The sequence below is a fragment of the Chinchilla lanigera genome, unplaced genomic scaffold (assembly GCF_000276665.1).
Source record: "Chinchilla lanigera isolate Chin_1 unplaced genomic scaffold, ChiLan1.0 scaffold00013, whole genome shotgun sequence".
Classification (NCBI taxonomy): Eukaryota; Metazoa; Chordata; class Mammalia; order Rodentia; family Chinchillidae; genus Chinchilla; species Chinchilla lanigera.
In genome coordinates this window covers 30,273,883-30,289,367 of record NW_004955414.1, presented here as the reverse complement: position 1 = coordinate 30,289,367, position 15,485 = coordinate 30,273,883, and the positions used below count along the sequence as shown (strand labels likewise).

The window sequence follows — 15,485 nt, the reverse complement described above, 5'->3', positions numbered from 1 at the left end:
CTCTTTCTGGGGCTTTCCCTCAAAGCAGAAACCTGAGGAGCTTCACCACCTGGAATGTGATTCCCACATTCTAGCTGTTGTTCATGGTGGGCATGACCAGCATCAAAGTGACAAATATGTCTCTTTTAATTGTTGATGGTAGGTTATGTGTGTAGTGGGACTGATTCGGTCTTAGAATCGAGAAGAGAAAGGCCATGAGCGTAAAGAAAATGCTGAGTTAAGCATGTAGGTAAAGTGACAAGATTCTTGTTTCTGTATGGTGTTAAAGTTTGAAAATGAACCAATATTCCTTTATGGAATTTTCCATGGATTTCTATTTAGACCCACAGCTTCCTGGGAGGATCACATACATGTATGCACACGTGTGCACACACACACACACACACACACACATTCATAATAAATATCCTCTAATTTCTGCTTCCATCAATTATGTAAAACCTCAAGTTCAAATTGAATAATGCAATTTCCTATATAGCTAAAGCACTTCCCAAGGTGAAAGTCCATGTGTAAGAAATATGGATAAAAATCACAGAGAAGGAGACAATAAGACTGTGGACATAACTCAAATTTCTACAGAAGAACCCTTGTATATCTCCAACAGAAAGAAGTTGGAAACTACTTGTTTCCAAAGGCTGTCAGTAGTTTTAAAAAATGAAACCCATAAAGTATAATGTCCACTTTGATTTGTCTTTAATGCTTTCCTCCGAGTCTGGAAAAGGGAGCAGCTATTTCAGAGATTTTTCTTAGTTTGACCGGGAAATGCACACGATTTCTATTTTCACTAAGTTTTATGTTACTTTCACTCATGGTCTCTATCTCCCTGAAATAATTTTCATGCATACTGCTTTAATTTTAACAAGTGAATCACTAAATATCATATATCTATGCATATGTTAATTAAGTAAGATGGAAACTATGTTTTTCAAGTAAAGAGAATGTTTGCAATTTGCCTAAGGGTTAGACTTCTACTTTTAAGATCACACATCGCACTTATGTGTACACAACTCCAGTAAAATGTACAAAGTGGAATGATCATGAGCTTTGGTCAAATCCTGTCTTCTATTACTACTTATGTGATCTTGAGCGAGACATAATTCCTCTGAACCCCAGGTTGCTTATTAATAAAAGAGGGCCAGTAATAACTGCTGAGCAGGGTTGTTTTAGGACTCTAGTGAGGTATCATAGCAGCGTCAGGTGCTCAAATACAGCAGCTATACTAGTGTTTGATCTCATTTCTAGGATCAAAGTCTCAGCTCTTCTACTTAATTGCTCTGTAATTTTAGGCATGTATCTTTATTCCTGCATGTAGCATATAGATGGTCTCCAAATCCCTTGCAGAATGAAGGCTCTGTTTCTCAAATGCGTCTAATTTGAAGCACCGTCCAGTATAATGAGGCAACCTAATAGTTGGAAAAATTGTGTTTGATGGACTTTACGGTAGCCATGTGCATTGAGCACTTCCCATGAGGCACCATTCAAAGTATTGACACAGTCAATTTTCACAGCAACTTATGATTAAGGTACTTTCATTATCCCATCTTGTAGATGAGACAGCTGAGGCACAGTGAGATGTACATCTTGCTCCTGGCCACACAGTAAGTGGAAGAACAAGGATTCAAACCAAGGTAGTTTGCAGTTCTAACCACTACATTTTACAGCTTTTCTGAGGGGACTGGCCTTCCCAAGACACACTCATCACCCTCCCGTCTAAACTCTAAGTAATTCCAGAATTTATCGATCTTTTCTCTTCCTTGAACCTACTGCAGCTTTTGTGATATGCTTTCTGGAGACTGATGGCTATATAAAGACGACACTTTGTAGAGTATATGGTACTAAGTTCTCCCTTTCTTCCTAATAAGCTTCTGAAGTCTGATAGATGTGGGTTTGTTTGACTGTGGCAGTGCCAATTAGTCTCTTCCGGTCTCAACTTTCCTATCTGTACTGGAGAGTACAAATGGGAATATTGTTATCAGCACAGGACTCACACTTGAGAATAGAGGGAATGCAGGGTAAAATGTGAGAATGAGAAATAATACAAGGAAAAATGACTGAGTGCTGTTGGCATTCAGAAAATAAGATAAAGGTTAGTTCCATTCTTTGGTACAAATGTTAAAGAGACACTCGGCTAAGGAACAGTTGCTTTGAGTGTCATTTGTTCTGAGTTGTCAGAATGAGATTCCTTTTTTTTTTTCTTAGTACATGTTTGTAGTTCATAATGTTTACACTTTTTGTATGGAGTCGGTACATGTACATAGCACATCTTAATTCCCCCTTTCACCCTTTTCCTGTCATCTCCCTGCCCCTCCCTCCATCTCTCAATCCCTTCCCATTTGAGAAAGATCTCCCTGCTTTCTATTGCCTTTTATCTTGTTCTTCATAATTACAATTTCTCATAGATGAGAAGCCACGTGATATTTAAGCTCACGTGTCTGGTTTATTTCACCTGACATTGTGGTATCAAGGTGCATCCATTTTCCTAAGAATTACTCAAGTTAATCTTTCTTTTTGGTTGAGTGGGTCTCCATGTGTAGGTCTCTGTTATAACTTCCATCTAGGGCACTCTAGATGCCCAGAAGCTATTCATCCCTATGGTCAAACTTGGAGTCCATGCTCCAAGGCTACTTTATTTTTTTTCCAAATAATAAAAACTCATTGTACAAGGCCAGTATTAAGTAGAAATACAGTCTAGTCACTAAATAAAGATAATATCATTTGGGGCTGGGGATTTAGCTCAACAGCACAGTGCCTGCCTGGCAAGCACAAGGTCATGAGTTCAATTCCTGGTACCGGAAAAAAACAAACAAACAAAAAAACAAAATAAAGACAATATCATTTTTATAACATGTTTCATGTGAGGTTTCTAAAGCATTATACATAGATTAATGTGCATCATATTTTCTATATTTATATGATTTTTCTTCAGGAGGGACCTAACCTTTGAGTTATTATTTATGGTACCAAGAACTGAATGTAGGGGCTCACACATGCTAGTTCTGTTCCACTGAGCTATAGCCCACTTTTTTGAAATTATTTTCTTGTGTTGTTCACATTTACACAATTTCTATTCATTAGTTTCACATATTTATAAGGATGCAGCTAATTAGAAGCCCTTCCCACATATGTAAGTAATGCCCTCATCCATTGAATTTGAATCAATTTCAGCACTGGAGAAATTTATTATTGGCTATACACATAGGGTTTCTGTCCAGTATTTTCTTCCTTATATTTGAAATTCATTGCAAAAACTGCTTTTCTCCATTCCCCACATTTGTAAAGTTCACCTCCAGTATGTACAATCACCTCTTTAAACACTTTCAAAAAAAAATAAGGCACTTATACATTCTTATATAAAGAAATCATTTTTATATAAAGAAATTATTATGAGAAATCATAAGATTTCTCTCTAATGCAATCTTTTACACATCTGCAAATATAGAAGAAAATTTTTTCCCATTTTTCACATTCATAAGGTTCTTCTCCAGTATAAGTCCTTTCTTGCCTTTGAAAGGACCTGAGACAAATGCAATGTTTCCCACATTCCTTATGTTTGTGGGGTTTCTCTCCAGCATATATTCTCAGGTGTATATGAAATATTGAGGGATCCCTGAAGCTTTACACACTGCTTACATTTACAGGGCTTCTCTCCAGTGTTTTTTCCAAGGCTACTTTAAAATGATGGGATTTGAGGATCTCACCAGCTGAGGAAAAGTCATGCTATCCTGTCTGGAGTTGGAGGTGGAGAGGCACTTTCCCAGTTCTATAGATTTTGACTGTAAACTCTATCCTAAGATTTATATTATCCTTTTGCTCCTCCTTTGAAGATTCTATTTCAGAATTTCCATCTTTCTAAATAGCTTTATTTTTAAAAAATGACCATTCTAATCTTGATCTATGTTTTACATTCTATGTCCAAAGCCCTATTTTCTTGCTCCTCTTGCTTTGCTTATTAAAAAGTTTTCCTCCATGTATAACACCTTCTCTCCTTGCTATGAATTACTGTAATGGGTGTTACAAAAAAAAAAAAAAAAGACAGTGTTGGAGGGACAGTAATTATTTTGGGGTTTAATACAGCCACAGATGAGACATGGCCAAGTTGCTTCAACTGTCCCTTGTCCTCTGAGGACAGGATCCTCTTACAGAAAATCTCACAAAGGAAGCTTAAGTGCTGTCATTTGTGCCCCAAAGCCTTTGAATATGCTCTCAGTTACCCCAGTCTTAGATCTTCCTTTCAAATTCTGTATCACAACTTAAAGGACAAAATCAAACTTACAGGCCTGCGGCTAGTCCTTCTTACCCCAAGCATGAAAAGGCCATGGAATGTTGTCATTAGGCAAAATATGTTTTTTTTTCTATTTGGTATGTTTTCTTTAGCTTCTCTTTTGTTCTCTTTTCCACTGATGTTAAAACTTGGTGATAATTGTCCTCTCAAGCATCATCCTTCTAGCACATGCAGTCACTGGTGGCCCTGCTCTGCCATAACTGGTGGCTGGCATGGCTAGAGATAGGGTGGGTGGAGACTAGAGGGAAAGGGTGTTTTCACTTATGGTTCTTCCTTTTGATGCAAGGGGTAAATGAGTTGGTGAATAATGGCTCAAGGGTACTGATGCATCTAGACCCATCTCTCTGCACTCCTCAGTCCTACTTTCCCCTCCAAGGCCTAACTGCTGAGGATTCCATCACTTTGACTCTCTCAGTAGAGGACCAGACCACAAGAGGCACTGGTGGGAGATCAAAAGGCAGGAAGAAACATATTGTCCAGGTGTTTCTATCCTGCTATCTCCCTGCCAGGCTCAGTTTCTCTGACTATGGCTGATTCCCTACAGTTCTCACCACTGCCCCTCTGCCATGACTCCAGCTGTCAAATGGACTTGGTAGCACAGTTACTTTGTTTAATTCCTCTGCCCAAGGTTGGAAAGGGCTCACCACCACTTTTAATCTCTGCTTTTAGTCTCAGAATTTCTCCTACCTCCTGGAACTCTGCCTACAAGTTTTAAACCAGTCTTTTACTGAAACTTTTTTGTTTGAACCATCTATGTTAATTTTTTTTTTTTTAAACTGGGATCTGACATACGCAAACAAGTGTTACAACATAGAGACTTTCAACATAAATTGTACCCAAAGAGCTACTCTTCTCTTTTGTCCTCTCCCAGTTCTGTTAATACTGAACAAATGATATTGAGGGATGGGTAGACTTTTGCCCCCAAGAGGCTGGGGGCTAGTCTTCATTCTATACTTTTCTGGGCCAATCCCTTTCTCCTCCTCAACACAGGCCTCAATTTCTTCAACTATGACATGAACAGTAAATTAGATCAGTGATATACAAAGTATAATCTGTAAGCTCTGGGGTTTCCCAAAATACTTTTGGGAATTTTGTAAAGTCAAAATTATTTTCATAATCATGCCAAGAAGTTGCTTACCTTTTTCACTTGGTGACATTTCCACTAATGGTGCAAAAGCAATGGGAAGTAAAATTTCACATTGCCATAGTCAAGGCAGTGGCACCAAATTCTACTTACATGCATTGTGTTCTGCATAGCCACACATGTAAATCTTTAAACTACCAGTTTTACTTAATATACTGATGAAACAGCAAACATGGTAAATTTTACTGAATGCTGTCCTTCGGTGTATGGTCTGTCCTTTTAATTTTCCTTTAATGAAAACTCCATTTCAGGTATTTCTATTGTGAGCTGAAATAGTAATGTCAGTTTCAAGAAACAAAAAAAGAATTCCATGATTGTTGCAATTGCAAAAGTGATCTAGTTGCTTTTCCCACAGAGCACTACTTTTATTGGAAAGATTCACTGACACAAAAACTGTGGTTATTAAAACTGAGATATTTGGCAGGCATTTTCTCAAAAATGAACAAAATAAAGCTGTCTCTTCAAGGGAAAGAACTGACAGTAATTGTTGCCAATGGTAAAATTTTGAATTTGCAAGCTTAATAGCTTCTCAGTGCTTGATTCTGATGAGATCAGCCACTATATTAGCAAAAGGCATTTATTGATGTTATAGTGCAAAATTAAGTGAACTATATCAAAAACTTCATTCCTAAAAGTGGAAGTTTCCATTATGGCCTCTAAAGGCCTTGTTTTGAACACAGAGTTTACCGTGTACTTGCTACCTCAACTCCATTGTCTCATGGACATACATTTCCTTATGTATAAAAGTGAATATCTAAGACAATATAAAACAAATATTCAGGGCATCGTAATGTCATGCAAGTGTTTCATAATCATCTTTATTATTTTTGCTGAAAGGACCTAAACATCACTTGTCTCTATAGGACTTCAAAGACGCTGGTAAATGTTGCCAGGTTCAGACCCTAGCACTACTTATTAACAAGTGACCTTGGGCAAGTGATTTAATAACATTATCACATATAATAACCTATGTAAATATACTAATTAATAATCATGTGATTATGACAAGGAAAAATGAGATGATGCATGTTTGATGATCAGCCCAGAATCTGGTACATTAAGTTGATTCATTTAGGCCAGTAATTGCAAATTCAAGAAATGTTTTCTTAAACTGTACAAAATTGTTTCACAATACCACAGCAGTATGTCTTTCAGAAGGATTCCCAGATTTTTGTGATACTTTCAAGCAGTGATGCTGGACAACTGGCTGTCTAAAGAAATCAAAACCCTGGTTTATAGCACCTGCCTATTTCTGTTGTGTAAATTCTCCCATCATGACCATTTTCAAGCTACCAGCATGAGGTCACTGAGCATGAAGTTGGGCAGGAATTCTCAAAATTGTCCCGTGTGAGCCAGGTTGAGCCAGCTCCAGCACACCTCTATTATCAAATATCCTTCTCAAGAGGAATTACTCAATAAGCTTCATCCCAGGATTCCATTCATCAGGAGGTGGGGGCTGTTACAAAAATCAGAGGAGCCAAAGCAAGCTGAGTTTCTTGGGTCTTTGACCTTGTCATGATTTCTCATTAAATCACTTAGAACTTGACCCATGAAAACAAGACAACTCTATGCATTTGTAACACCTGAGAAGGTTTTTGTGGCATGAAGTCTTGGGAAATGAAAATGCCAAAAATACAATTTAATCAGAAAAATACAAGACAGTTTGCATGATTCCATTTATTAAAGAAAAACCTTTCTTTCCAGTATATTCTGTCCAGCTGTGAAGTTTATTTTAAAGTTTTTAGGAAGAGTGATTCTAACTTTTAAAAAAACTGCTGGGCAGTTAAGATACTCTGGTTCCAACATTTAAAAAAATTAGGCATGATTATATAGTGAGAGTAGAGAAAACAAGATGAAGTGAAATCATCCATGACAATCTGTCATATTAGCCATTATGCATTTAAGCATCTGGAACTAAAAAGCCACAGAAGTCAAAAAATAGAAACAAGAAAACCCCAAGAAACACCTACTGTTTGATGACGTTGGTAGAAGATTTCACCTTCTATTTCACATAAAAATAAATTATGTATAAATACAGAGTTGAGGAGAGGGTGGTATATACTCAGGTGCTCCAGGTGTGTATTCAGAAAGGCAGAGTAAATGCATTTCCTCCCACACCAGCTACACAAAACTCTCCTCCATGTTGCTGCAGAGTAAGAAGGAGTCCACAAGTCTGGGCTGGACCAGCTGCTGGAAGTCTGAGTCCTGGAGTCCTTCAGGGCAGACCCCAGCCAATCGACGCAGAGCAGCCTGGAGAGAAGACAGAAAAGATGACACAAGTAGACTGGGCCCTGCTCAGAGGCATGTATTCTCTTCAACTGGCCTGAGAGATAAATCTCAAGAAATGATGTGCTTACTGATCTGATCTGATCTGAGCATCATCTTGGCTACCTGGCACCTGACAATTTTGGTCACCTGGTCCCCATAGCACCTTGACACATGGATGCCTGGTTTCATTTGCATCTTGGTTACTATAGTGGATGCATCTGAAAGAGGTCCTCTTGATGATCTTAATCGTGGTCTCACCATCTTGGTTCTTCAGTCATTTCAGGAACCTAGTCATTTTAAAGATCTGTCTTTTTAAGGATCTGGTCAAATTAACAACATATTCAAGTTCAAACTGTTCTTCCCAGAGATTGGAATTGCCAGAAGCATTGATGAAATTACATTATCGCTTCCAGGTCCTTAGAGTAGCCTTGAAACAACGGCTATTTGTTTATCTATAAATGCAGTGAAGTCTTACACAAAGCACTGTGGGGTGGGGAGGAAAAAGGAAAGGAAGGGAGAACATACAGTCAAAGCAGATAGGGGTTCTGCAACTGAACAATTCAAATCCAGCAAGGAGTGTGAGAAGAGAGGGACAGGCAGAACTGAACCCCACCGCTCCCTCCCTGCCTTCTCCTGAGTGCCAAGCATGTGACGCCTCCGAGCATGTGACGCCTCCATGAGCCTGGCTCATGTGCTTCCCTGTAGCGTGAAGTTCCTCCCCACTCATCTCTAACCAGCAGATGCTATGATGCTGTTCATCATGCCCTCCTCTGCTAAGTCTTCCTTGGTTCCCCTGAGGCAGAGACAGTCCACCCTCCCACGTGCATGCACAGCCCCTGAGCTGAGCTCAGCCCACTCACACTTGACTACACAGTTTTCAAATGTTTACCTCCCAAAATAGACTCAGATCCTCAGAATCATGTTTTGTATTTCTGTGCCTCTAAGCAGACAGCACAGGATGTGACACCTGTTTGTTGAAAAGAAATGAACAAATGAAGTGTTTTAAAGCTGAGGTCTACTGGTCTGAGTCTGTAAATGTGAGTTAAGCACCTACCTAGACCTGTTCATTAGTTAACTGAGACAAAGCACTCAAAGTGGCAGATGGATATTAGACTGGATCCCTTCCTCCTGCTGAGCATACACACAACATAGAGTGAGTTACTTCCCTCACACACCCTTCGCAACAAATAGAGTAGGAAAATACCTAGAAGGACAGGACAAACCAGGAGTATCTACTGAATATCTACCTTATTCATAGTAGACGATGCAACCTCTATACAAGGCTACAAGAAAAGTATCATGATCTTCATTTTAGAAATATAGAAACTGAGGCACAGGGGGTGGTGATCTTCTCAAAACTACACAGCAGCCCAACTCTTACGATTCACACAGGCAGGATGCTGCAGTCCCAGGGGATGAGGTTAAGGTTGGAGTGAGCACACAGCAGGAGCAGAATGCATTATCTAGACAAGGTAGGTAACCTGTTCTAAGAAATCAGTCCAAGGAAGTACAAAGGGAAGTTTGCCCTCAGTTTTGGAGTCACAGATGCTGTTTTGTCCAATCCAAAGCAAGAAGAAGGAAGATGTGTCTCTGTGCACAAGAACAAGGACTGAGACATTAGTGGCAGGAAATAGACACCCCAGGAGGTCTGTAACTATCAAGTCGTGCCTTTGCTTGGACCTGACTTACCCCAAGAGCCAATGAGGCTGAACTCCTAGAACTTTCTGATTTCTCATGATTCCAATGAGGAGAAATAGTCCCACTTAGGCCACAGTGAAAAATAGAACCAAGGAGTGTCCTGCAGGTGAGGGTGTAAGGCCATCCATGTGTTTTGTTTCATCATGAGTAAGAATAAAGCATGTGCAAGGGACAAAGAGAGACAAAGAAGTAGAGAGACTCCCTAGGAGAGAAATGAAATAGGAGACCACCAGCAAGATGGGGAGAGAAAAGAAGATGCAGCAACAACGAAACAGAACACAAAGAAAATATTGAAATACACAAAAAACAACTTGGTGAAGGAAAAGAGATCAAGCAAAAAAGAAATATGGACAGATAGAATAGTGAAAAAAACAGAGACAAGGGAGGAATGAAGGGAGAGGAGGTAACTCCAGAAAAGAGAGAAGAACCACAGAGAGAGACAGAAGGAGAGAGACAGAGACAAAGACAGAGACAGACAGAGAGAGCAGATAAACACATCTCTCCACAGTTCTAAGAAACTGTGCAGAATGTGAACCCAGCTCCAACTCAGAACACCCATTCCTCAGCATCCTCAGAAGGCCCTGCACACTCCCCAAGCCTGCTTTCCTCCTCTTCTTTCCTGGAAGGGTTAACAGCCAGTCATCCCAGAATCTCATTCTCAGACAATTTGAAAACACCCAAGTATTCAAGGAGCCCAGCAGCCTGCCGACAGCTGCTTCATTAAGGAGAAATCAATTCTGTTTGCAAGTGGTGATCCGTGCTGCCACTTTCCCAGACATGGACATGATAATTGAAATTTCCTCCCTCCACCTGAAGAGGCTTTGAAACTCGAAATAAAGCCTTGGAAACAGCAGGAAAGGTAGCTCCCCCTTCATCTGCCATGCCAGGCTCCAAGTGGCATCCATCCCAGGAACCAGGGACCCCTGCTGTGCTGGAGCCCTTCTGGGGCTAAGCTATGGACATCCACCAACATTGGTGGGTGGAGACAAAGGACAAGGCTGCCAATTCTAAAGTCAAACAATAAACAGCCACTAAACTCAAAGTCCTGTGGAAATATACAGATCCAAGAAAAGGCCCTTGCCCTAACAAGGTTCTATGCTGGAAGGGGGAGAAATACAAACACAGATCCTTCCCAGTGAGTCAACAAAGTGAGAGCAGGGTCGCAGAGAGTAAGACAGAAAGAATATGGCTGGAAACAAGATGGTTTCCCCCCCAAAAGTTATGGCCTCCAGAGCCAAACAGATCTGTGTTTGAATTCCAAGAGCCAAAAACACAGTTAATAAACCTGCCTCGATGGGACATTATAAAATCCAAGATGAGAGGTCCAGGCACATGCTAAACACTCCCTTCTTTGCACCAGAGAAGGCTCCTGGAGAACTTCAGAGAAGAGAGGGATTTAGATGGCAGCCTTGAACAGGAGCCTTAAACAGCCCCGGACAGGAGTTTAATGAAGAGATGTTTGCACAGAGACATTGGCTAGGGGCAAGACCCAAGGCACACTTCAGGGTACTCTGGCTTGGCACCATTGGACAGATCCAGGAGACAGTGAGAGGTCGTCAGCCTCAGGGGCAGGTTGGAGCCAATGCAAAGGCTGACTGAGCAGGGAGTCGGGAGACCACAGAAAATGAAGAACCATGGACAGTTCCATGGTGGTTTCAGGGGAGTGTCATGATTACAAACTGTGATTAGAAAAATTAACTCAGCAGCCACGTGGAGGATGGATTAAGGAGAAAGGAGCTCTCTTCAGCATCTAAGACTTGTCCACAAGACCAAAGTAATCCCTTTTCCACTTGAAAGCCCTTTGGGTGGTAATGGATAGCAGCCAAACATGTATTCTCCTTCAAACTAGCAGTAAAACTAACAACAGTAATAATCACCCTCATATCTAAAAGGAGTTGACCAATGCCCAAGTGTTTTCAGTATTCCTGACTTTTCCTTAGGGCCTGTCCCATCTGGCACTTTCTGGATGCCAGAGTGGTGAAGATCATGGTAGTCAGGGCCAATCTTTGTGTGCTCGCCAACTACTGATGTACTTGTCAGATCAAGAAAATTTAAGAGCTGAGAAATGGAGGCAAAAAAGAAGTTACGTCTTTAATTTTATTAACCTCTTACTGAAACAGCATTTCCTTCCTTTGTGAATGTAACAATAAACCATATAGTCTTAGCAATCTCTGTACTTATTCATGAGTAGAAATCAGAAATATTTTCACATCCCATTAGAGACGTTGAAGATATCTTTAGATATCATTTACAGTCCCTGCTAATCAACATAAAAATACTTCCTAGACCCACTGCTACATTAAACTGCTTATTTCATGTGTTGATTAAAAAACTCAGGTGTTAAAATCCTATGTGATGAAATATGTTAATAATTATTTAATATAATTGTTTTCCTTTTTAATTATATATTATATATTATTTTATGCATTTCACACATTATTCTGAGAAAAAAAACTGCCAGAGGCACAAAATGAGTTCATAAAGCCCTGCATGTCCCAGAATAAAAGCTACAGGGCAGCAGAGACTTTTGTCCATTATCTTCAACTATGTCTCCATAGCCTAGAAGAATATCATCTAAAATCATTCAGTAAATGTTCATCGAATGAAATTTATAGCACTTAAACTTACTCAACGTGATGCAGTTCATTAATGGTGAGTGTGGGACATGTCTGCCTAGTTGTAAAGCCCTGCTATTTCTACAAGTGCACAATGCCTGTCAGGAACTCCCAGGAAAAAGATGAGCTTAGTTTAAAAAATAATGGGGTGAGAAGAGGGCTTTGCTGTGGCACAGCTTGAAGGTACCCTCAGATTCATCACTTCTCCCTGATATTCTTTGGCACACTCTTCTGAAAGTTAAACGGCCCGGTTTATACAGTGACTTCTCAGCTATCCCATGTTTCCAATTGGAAGTTACTCTGCTCTGAGCTTTGTTATAGCCCCACAGAGAGGAGCGCATAAACAAAATATGCATTCCTTATCAGCCACTGCACTGTTTGTTTCATGGTGGACCTGAGTATCAAGGAGCTGGGTAGAAACCTCCCTGGATATACTTGGTTGGGCCAAGATAAATAACCTGGTGGCTGGCTGAATAATCCTCTCTGTCCCATCAAGTTCCTTCCCATCCCATCCTATCCCAAAAAGGCAAAGGGAGCCACAGTGCTGGAAGAGCTCAAGAGAAAGATTTCCTCTAGAAGGAAAAGCAGGCTTTTCTCACAAAGTCCACTTTGGAACAGGAAGGTGATACGATGTCTGTATCCCGGCTCACATGTCTTGTAGGCACCATGATGTGAGTAGTAAAACCTGGCACTCCACAAGCTCACCACTCTGCTTTTGAGCTGCTAAGATTCCCTAGAATCTAAAAGGTTGCTAAAAGGAGCAGTTTCTCACTGCCCACTGTTCACATATATGGTCTCATATAATGTTCACTGCAATGTTATTAAAGGAAATAAGTATGATGATTACCATTATTTTAGAAGAAAAGCTAAACCCATAGAAGTTTAAGGATTATCCAAGCCAATCGCAGCATAGCCAGCTCTCCCTGCCTCTGGTTTGCAGTTCCAAAGGCCAAGGGCAAAGCTGGGGCAGCCTGAGAACTCACCAGGCAGGCCACGAGCACAGCGTCACTGCTGTTCCTCTCTGATGGGGATCTGCAGAGCTCGATAAGACGGGACACACCTGCAGAGACACGAGAGGAGCCTCACACTGGTGGAACCTCAGCCAGGCTGATCCACAGGGGCTGGCCTCTCTCACACAAGGTCCCACTGCTCCCGAGTCAGTGAGGAGGGAGCCTCACCCCACCTGAAGGTGTGTGTGGTGCAGACTTTCTACACACTATCACCAAAGACATGAACAACTAGAGCATCAAAGCCAAACCCACCAGTACCACAACAGCAACCAAGACAGGGTTTAATTAAAATGCAGCCAAAGAATTGCCCATCTCGCCCAGGAAGAACTTCTGGTTTAGGCACTTCTGGTTTTATGAGAGCTGTGGTTGTTTATATCTGTGCCAGAGAAATTTCCCAACTGTACTCTTTTTCTTGCTTTTTCTAGTTACTTATTTCATTCAAAAAATACACATTGCAGCTAAAATTACAGAACACTACAGACTCTATTAATACACTGTGGGGATTTACTGAGGAAGGGTCACCACCTCACAGCTGAAGCCTTGCCTCCTTGTTAAAACAGTCTTAAACCCAATCAGGTAAGTGTAGTCTATTTCCTCTGTCTGTCAAATGTGCTTGGAGCTTCACTCCTGTGATAATTTAAAGCAGATAATTTTTCCATATCTGTCAATCCTTGAGTCTCTAAGCCCCTGTGGTCAAGAAAGTGTCATAGTCCATGTTATTGCCTGGTGCTCAGAACAGAACTCTGCATTATCATACGTACTCTAAAACTATCTCTTAAGTACATAAGTGGCTAACAATGTAACAATACATGAGGGATTTAATTAGTGAATTAATGAATCATTCAGCAGTGAATAAGTGAATTGATGAATAGGTAAATGATTGGATGCATAAATTTGTATGTGAACAAATGAGTGGATAAGTGAATGAATAAATAACTGAATGAATAAGTGAATAAATGGAAGAGTGAGTAAAAGAACACCTCCTAATTAACAGAGTCCATAGGTGGATTACCATCTGGGCCAACTTTTCCCACTGCAGACGCTTTCTCTTTTGCTTCAGGCCCAGGTTACAAACTAAACTAGGGCATCCATCCTAGCACTTCCCAGAAGCCAGAGGTTGGCCACACCCCAGCTAGCTCTTGTCCTGTGTCCTATGTACGCCACTGTGAAATTAGAGTTTTCTTATCCCCTACCCATCCATTCCATTCCATCCACGGCCACCATCACTTACAGCTGAGCCGCACGGCTTCCCGTGCTACCTCTGGGTCTTGACTTAGACGGGCCAGGGTCACTGCGGCTTTCTGCTGGACTCTCTCACAGGCTGCCACTTCTGCAGGGGTCCCTGACCTCGGCTTCTCAGACAGCATGCCCATGATGAGCTGGACCCCTGAGCAGGAAGCAATGAACAGTTGTTTTCCATTCCCATCAGGGAGCCCTTGCCATGGAGTCAAATGGACAGTACAAGGCTCAAGCACAGGCCCTCAGATGCCTTCGGGGTTCTCATTCAGTGGGAGATAGCTGGATAAAGTAACCTCTATTCTTCTTCTAATCCATAGAGGTGTGTCTGAGCTCATGTACCAAGTCACTAGGGAGGGACATCTGGAGGACATCCTCATTTGTAAAATGTATGTATGATATGCCTAACATTGTACTAAAAGCATACTAAATATACAATCTCCCAAACCTTCCAATTGTTTCATAAGCTAGGTACTATTATAATTCCACTTTGAGGCTCAGGGAGAAGGGAAGCTTCTTGCCCAAAGTTGCACAGTTGGTATGTAGAGGAGCTGGGGCTGGAACTCAGACATGTTATTGTCCATTATCTCTTCGCCTCTGGTGCTGGCTGCATGTGAGACAGTTCCCAAAGCGACGAGAGCTCTAATGGAATGGTACCCAAGCCTAGGCTGGCTAGTCACTCCATCAAATGTTTTAGAGTGACTTGAACACTGGTAAAGGGTAAGATTTTGGCCTGAACTTAGTTTTCTGAGAAGGCTCCCACACTCCCATGAAACCAGATCTCTTTTCTGTTTTGCAAACCATACTCAATACCCTCGCCAGCTTGCCTCTGCCTACCCTTTCCTCCTGCGGAGGATACCTCCTGTCCCGCTAGTCTTCTTAACAGCTCCCACCCTGTAGTTTATAGCTGAAGTCCACCTTCTGTGTGAGCTGTTCCCCAAATGCCCCAATCCATACCCACCTTTTCAGCACCCAGTGGTAACTGCCAGCTTAGAATTTAAACTATGTGGGACCCAAAGATACATTGTTTTTTAATCCATACAGCTTCTAAAATGTTTAAATTTTTTAATATTCAATTTGGGAGCTGTCCATAAAAATCTAGATTTCTGATTTCTAAACAATGATCTCTCCTAAACTTACAAAAGCAAACCCACATTTCTGCACATCAAGAAGCTTATGATAATCTTCCTCTTGTTAAGGAGATGATCTGAGTCCTCCTCGTGGATTTCTGT

The 15,485-nt window shown here is 41.0% G+C and overlaps 1 protein-coding gene across 2 annotated transcripts in view; it reads right to left on the bottom strand.

Annotated features, from left to right (window-relative positions):
• Positions 1-7,088: 7,088 nt before the first annotated feature.
• Insc (inscuteable homolog (Drosophila)) overlaps positions 7,089-15,485 on the bottom strand; it is a 100,878-nt gene continuing 92,481 nt past the window's right edge. For both annotated transcript variants that reach the window (XM_013512094.1, XM_013512096.1), the window contains 3 exons: positions 14,249-14,404; positions 12,991-13,067; positions 7,089-7,676 (listed from right to left, as the gene is read on the bottom strand). In XM_013512094.1, coding sequence (XP_013367548.1) covers positions 7,548-7,676; positions 12,991-13,067; positions 14,249-14,404 — 362 coding nt within the window. In that variant the 3' untranslated portion in view covers positions 7,089-7,547. The remainder of the gene's footprint in view (positions 7,677-12,990; positions 13,068-14,248; positions 14,405-15,485) is intronic.